Raw genomic sequence first — 6609 nt, 5'->3', positions numbered from 1 at the left:
CCTGCATAAACAATTGTTGGGATCAAAATCAAATTTTCACTTTCAGACTACTATATATGTTTTCAAGCTTTTCTTAGAAGTATTGCAGTCATTGTCCATGAGAGAGAGAGGGAGAATTTTGGATCTAACCATATTCATCTAGGGGTGCCTCATCATAGTTGTCCAACCCAGATCTTTTAATTTGAATCAAGTAGGACATTTCTAGTGCCTTCAATTGCAAGAACCAACAAATAGCAAATGAGTGAAATAAATGACTTTTTTTTTGGTATCATGCATATAGTTGCCAAGATCATAAACTTGGTGACTCCCAAACATCAATTACAATGCAGAAATCAGGCTAGACCCAGATCTAACCTTTTGATGTCTGGATCGGATCCTGATTTATGTCCAATCTGACCCAGATCGATTACAAAGTTCCAGGTTGTGTCCTCTCCTCTCCAGTTTCAGATGGGTAAGGACCATGCCCAGATATAATTGTGTAGAAACACATTTTTTGAAAAAAAATATATAAGCATGCCAATGGGTCAAAAAACCAATCTGGTCAGGCATGGATTCGAACCGTATCGTCAGATTTTTGTTCCATATTGACATGCATGTAAAACTGGATCTTGGTTTGAATCAGGTCTAACCTAAACCCTTTTACCATTACATGATACGACACGAGTACCGCTTGTACAACACGATTGTTTCTTCAAAACAAGATTGAAAGAATCCAGTCGCACACATACACACATAATACGGATAATTATGTATAAAAGCAGTAAAATAAAAATTATATATACATATAGTGTGGACTGGGGAGTAGCTAGCTACCCACTATGATCAGTGCCTACCAAATGTGTGTGTATGTGTTTGTTATACAGTACATTTGTCTATGGCAGGTCCCATCACCAACACCTAAGATCGATATAGATACGCTCAATGGCGCGGATGTAATCCCACATCTGACCGAAATCATAATCCGATTAGTCAGATTCTGTAGCCAAATTCATCTCTGATTAATAAACGATCTGGAACCATTACTGAGTTTTGCATCTAAATCCAATTATGATCAAAATCTGATGCGTAAAAATCAGATTTTAAGCCAATCAGATTCAGATTTTATTTTATCAGATCCAATCCAAATACCGATCTGATTAGGTGCCAAGATCCTACTCCAGTCCTACCTGTTTACATCCCTACAGTTATAGAGTATTTTTGAAGTGCCCCCGCTAATGATCCTGATCCAAACACACCGTAAAGAAAATCTAGAGATGTCAGTGTCTGAGGTTTCTTGGTTGCCAAGTATAGAAGTCAAAATTCCAAATTGTTAGCCTTTGGAGTTAGTCATCTTGCAGAAAACATGCTTTATATTAATTATCTTTAAATATTTAAATATATTTAATATAGAACATGACGTATGCAATATTATTGCACAAATAAATGTACGGACCAATTGCCTTAAATGACGTATGTTCAAATGTTCAATTCAGCCCATGAAACAGTCAGACTTTTGTGGGGCCCACAATTTGAACAAATTTGTTCGGTGCTTACCTGCTTAGGGTGACATAGCCATGTTAATATTAGTAGAAAGTGGAGACCAAAAAATTTAGCATCAGTAATTTAGCATCAGAGAGTTGAACCTTTCATTCATCGTGGACCAGAAGAGGACGAGGCCATCTCCCAGCCCATTAGACATTCTTATTTTAGACCTTTGATATTAGGGGTGCAAGTGGCATGCTTTCGATCAGACCTCAGATCCAAATCCAACACCTTATTCATGAATATGGACCATAAATTAATATCCGAATGTGTAACGAGATTGGATTCTTATTCATTCAATCAGACCCATTGTCGCTGCTTGCTGTGTAGAATTCGGAGTTCATCTGGATTTTCAGCATTTCTAGTAGGATTTTCAAATATCTTGATATCAGTTGGTGGTTACATAAATTTTGGTGGCACAAAAGCATTTCTATTCGCCAAAGTCAATAAAGATGGCCCACATAGTAGATAAGGCCGCCTTATAAATAGATGCCTCATATTGCCCACCAACATCGTCTTTTGCTTGCTGGATTATTGTGTAGTGTTCACTAGAAAGAATGGGGTACTTGGCCACCCTTCTGCTGCTGTTCTCTTCTTCTCTGTTTCTCTATTGGCTGGTGAAGTTAGTCTACTCACAGTGGTACAAGCCACTGAAGCTTGCAGCGTGCTTGAAGCAACAAGGAGTCTATGGCCCTACTTACAAGCTCCTCCTTGGCAATCTGAGAGAGACCTTGAGCATGACCAAGCAAGCCTGGTCCAATCCAATGAGCCCATCTCATGATATTGTGCCACGTGTCACACCGTTCATTGCTGAAACCAAGAGGAAGTATGGTATGATGTGTGTTTTCTTCTTCTTTGGCATTTTTAAGTTCTGGTGCAAAAGCAGGAACAAGAAAAAGAGAGGGAGTCTTAGTCCATGTCAACTTTTCAGGATGCATGTATGTTGTTCATGAAAGAGTCTTATGTCCAGTGAACTTGTGGATTCCTGTATGTCTTACCATGAAATTAATCATTGGTTGTGTGCAAGGGCGTAGCTAAGGGGGGGCAGGACTGGGCTGTAGCCCAGTCCTGCCTCCCGAAACAGTTAACTTTTTTTGTTTTTTTTTTTTTAAAGCCCTGTCCTAGCCCAGCCCTGATTCCATATGAAATAGATTTTTATCCATTTTTGTAGCCCAGTCCAGTCCTAGCCCAGCCCTGACTGCAGCAAATAGTTTGATTTGTCCATATGAAATAGATTTTTATTAATAATTGTAGCCATTTTTTATTTTATCTAAAAAAAAAAAAATGGCTACAGGGGCGCTGCCCCCGAACCCCCGACTATCGCACAAATAAAAAATTTTTTGCTACACCCCTGTTTGCCCCCCCCCCCCCCCCCTCACATGAATCCTGGCTACGCCCCTGGTTGTGTGAATGACCAAGTTAAAGAGTCTCCCAGCTTGGTGAACTTGTAGCTTCTCATACTTCTCTGCCATTAATTATGGATTCTGTGAGTGACCAAGTTAAAGAGTCTCTTAGTTCGGTGTTTCTCATATTTCTTCTATGCAATTAATCATTGATTGTGTGAGTGACCAAGTTGAAGAGTCTCCTAGTTTGGTGAACTTGTGGCTTCCCATATTTCTTCTCTGCAATTAAGAAATTCTGTCAGTGACCAAGTTAAGGAGTCTCTTTCGTGAACTTGTGGCTTCTCATGTTTCGTCTCTGCAAGCAGCAATTGGTTCTGTCAGTGACCAAGTTGCTGCTTCTCTGTCTTTAGCAAATGGGGTTTTGTTGTACAATGGGAGGGGGTCTTTGCTTACTGAATTCATGGCTTGACATACTTCTTTTCTGCAAATTTTAGATGTGGATACTATGAGTGGCCAAGTTGATGTTTGTGTGATTTTCATGAACTGGATTCTGTTGCATCAGAAAAAGAGCATCTGCAGTTGGTTGATTTCTGATTTTCCATACTCATTGAATTAAATTAATGATTTTGTGAGTTGTTCGTTTGATGTTCTTTACATTCCATTAGTAGCTTTCCAATATGTTATTTTGGGTGCCCTTTGTCAATATCTGATTTCCATACATAGTGGATAGATTCATGATTGAGCATCCATTTGGTGTTGATTTTTTTGTACTTTTCTCAATGCCACTGAATGAGTGATGCTAAAATTAACCCATTCTCTTATTTTGTGTTTTTCATCAAGAGTTGTTTTTTATTTGTAACAGTAAAATTGTGATTGCTAAGGAATTTTTCTAATGGCATTCCAGTGGATGGCAATTGTTCTTCTTTGCTTGAATAACAGACACAAATTGGATCTTGCACATTTGTAGGGAAGTTGTTTGTCACATGGTTTGGTGCAACGCCTCAAGTGATCATTTTGGATCCTGAGATGGTGAAGGATATCCTTTCAAATAAGTTTGGTCACTTTCAAAAGCGACCAACACACCCTCTTGCGAAGCTCGTGGCTTTGGGAATTACTACCTTGGATGGAGAGCAATGGGCAATGCACAGAAGAATAATCAACCCTGCCTTTTACCTAGACAAGCTAAAGGTTTCAGTTCTACACATCCTATCTCAACCAAATAAAATTTAACAGAAACGAAGCTTCCTGATTCCAAGATATTGCATATGATGGATGCATTTTCCCTTTGGCTGCTTGTTAGTTGGTATATTTATTTGCATATATGAGATTCTAATATTTAGTGCAAAGACACAAGTAGATATACAATGATCTGTGTAGTTATGTATATGAATTTGTTGATGAACCAAAAGGGATGCTTCATGAATCATGTCCATGCTTTTGACCTCTATTTCTTCTTATGTTTGTACTGAACATCCAATTTCAGTTTGAACTACTGATCTTGGTAGTATTTTGCATCGTACCCTGATGGATGCTCTACTCTGTGACCTTGATCAACAGGGGATGACACCTGCATTTGTTACCAGTAGTCTGGAGTTGATTAAGAGATGGGAGAAATCAGTTTCTGCTCATGGGTCCAGTGAATTGGATGTATGGGTTGAATTCCAGAGTCTTACTGCAGATGTAATCTCCAGAACAGCCTTTGGTAGCAGCTATGAGGAAGGAAAACAGGTATTCCATATGCAGAGGGAGCAAGTCAATCTAATGATTGAAGCTGCTAGGACAATTTATATCCCTGGATACAGGTTTTGCTATCTTTTTCTCCCTTGAGCTTGGAGTTTGATCTTAATGTTTTCATTTATGCTCAATTTTGGTTGTTTAGAATGATAATTAATACTGAAATTGAAGACAAACTGTGTATTAACATGTCACGAAAACTTGTGTCATCAGATATATTCCTACAAGAAAGAATCTAAGGAGATGGAGGCTCCACAAAGAGGTCACGTCCATATTGAGGACTATGGTGGAGAAGAGAGAAGAGGAGATGAAGCTGGGAATAGCCAGAGATGATGATTTGTTGGGGTTACTTTTAAAATCAAACAAGAATAACAATGAGCTTCATGACAATCAGAGTTTCAAGAAGCGGATGACAATAGATGCCATCATAGAGGAATGCAAATTGTTCTATATTGCTGGCCAAGAGACTACTTCAGTGTTGCTGACATGGACAATGGTTTTGCTTTCAATGCATCCGAGCTGGCAGAGCCGTGCTCGGGATGAGGTTCTTCAAATCTGTGGGAAGAATACTCCCTCTTTTGATAGTTTAAGTGACCTCAAGATTGTGAGTATTTACTATTTTCCTTCAAACAATCTAGTTGGCTTAGTCAATGAGCAACTTGAACCAAGTTTGTGTCCAAGTTCATAGTCAAGTTGCATGTTTGAAGCTATGTTGCATGGACATTTCACTTAGCATGCAAATATACTGATAATGATGATGTCCACATTGCAGGTTACCATGATTCTTTATGAAGTTTTGAGGTTATACCCTCCATTTATTTTTAATGTTAGACAAACTTACAAGCCAATAAAACTGGGAGATGTCACCTTCCCTAAGGGAGTCCAACTAATAATGCCAATACTTAGCATCCACCATGATCATGATTTATGGGGCAGTGATGCAGATGAATTTCAGCCACAGCGATTCTCAGGAGGAATCTCAAATGCTTCAAAGCATCAATTGGCATTCTTCTCATTTGGTTTCGGTCCACGGATCTGTATTGGGCAGTCATTTGCTCTAATGGAAGCCAAGATAGCCTTAGCAATGATTCTGCAGCATTTCTCCTTCGAGCTCTCACCAGCCTATACTCATGCTCCGTATACGGTCCTATCTCTTCAACCACAGCATGGAGCTCAAATTATGTTACACCCTATATAGCAAGATCTATGCACAAGCAGTGGATCAATTAGCAGCAGGGTTTTTATTAGAGTAAAGACTGAAGGTTTACAATTATAGATATGGTACTAGGATCATCTATTGCTATATGTTTTGGATGTTATCACTCTCTTGGGCAAGTTTCGTACGTGTTATCACTTGAAACAGTTTATGATCCTGTTTCTAGTGTCCCTAGGGAGTACTATCTAGCTGGTAATGCTGTAATTTTGCTGCGTCATGCAAGAATAAAGTTTCTCATAGGAGCTCTTCATTGTTTATTTTTGTGGCCTCATTAACAAGCAGATATCTTTTTTGAAAGTAGGAATGACAAAACCCACATGAGTATCAGGCCCCATAATTTCTGTGAATTCAAATTACCACCTAGTTAAGTGGTCAAGGTTTCCCCCTTTTTTTCTTACTGTAAGAAGTGAGGAAATTGACTTTTACATTTCCATTTAACACTTTATCCAAACAACAGAACTGTGGGCCCAGTGAGATTTCTCACCTAGTGTATCCAATTGCACCCCAACTCTTAAAAGCTTTTCCTACTTTGTGGCTGTAAGAAGATAATTGAAGATATGGTCTGTGGATTTGATTCAACCTATAACATATCAAACCTAAGGAAAGAATTTGATTGATATTAATGTCAATAGAAAGGCCTTGTTTCTAGAGGTGCCTATGAGATTATATGCTTAAATACTCATAAGATGAACCTATATACCATATTTTATATAATTTTATTTGAGCATTAAAGAACAAATGAGCTCTCTAAATGAAGGCCAAAGAATGCAAAGAAAGATTGTGCTTCACTGATCA

At 38.6% G+C, this 6609-nt stretch overlaps 1 protein-coding gene across 2 annotated transcripts; it reads left to right on the top strand.

Annotated features, from left to right (window-relative positions):
- Nucleotides 1-2032: 2032 nt before the first annotated feature.
- On the top strand, nucleotides 2033-6069 carry LOC149827056 (cytochrome P450 CYP72A616-like). Of its 2 annotated transcripts, none has more exons than XM_090019147.1 (5): nucleotides 2033-2347; nucleotides 3832-4052; nucleotides 4422-4666; nucleotides 4812-5202; nucleotides 5371-6069. In XM_090019147.1, the coding sequence occupies exons 1-5, from the start codon at nucleotides 2299-2301 to the stop codon at nucleotides 5794-5796; spliced, it is 1332 nt and encodes a 443-aa protein (XP_089875273.1). In that variant the 5' UTR covers nucleotides 2033-2298; the 3' UTR covers nucleotides 5797-6069. The 2 variants fall into 2 exon arrangements, with proteins under 2 accessions (XP_089875273.1, XP_089875272.1); XM_090019146.1 differs by having other exon boundaries at nucleotides 2033-2352.
- The last annotated feature ends 540 nt before the right edge of the window (nucleotides 6070-6609 follow it).

The sequence above is a fragment of the Nuphar pumila genome, chromosome 10, assembly GCF_984573655.1.
Source record: "Nuphar pumila chromosome 10, dmNupPumi1.hap1.1, whole genome shotgun sequence".
Taxonomy (NCBI): domain Eukaryota; kingdom Viridiplantae; phylum Streptophyta; class Magnoliopsida; order Nymphaeales; family Nymphaeaceae; genus Nuphar; species Nuphar pumila.
The sequence above is the reverse complement of the archived record's forward strand: the minus strand, read 5'-3'. Positions and strand labels throughout refer to the sequence as shown.

What these genes read in the sequence shown, in the direction of transcription:
- LOC149827056 (XM_090019146.1), top strand. Translation starts at nt 2,079, where the DNA reads ATGGGGTACTTGGCCACCCTTCTGCTGCTGTTCTCTTCTTCTCTGTTT. An exon ending in TTTACCTAGACAAGCTAAAG is followed by an intron (nt 4,053 to 4,421) that starts GTTTCAGTTCTA and finishes CTTGATCAACAG; the next exon opens with GGGATGACACCTGCATTTGT. An exon ending in ATTTATATCCCTGGATACAG is followed by an intron (nt 4,667 to 4,811) that starts GTTTTGCTATCT and finishes TTGTGTCATCAG; the next exon opens with ATATATTCCTACAAGAAAGA.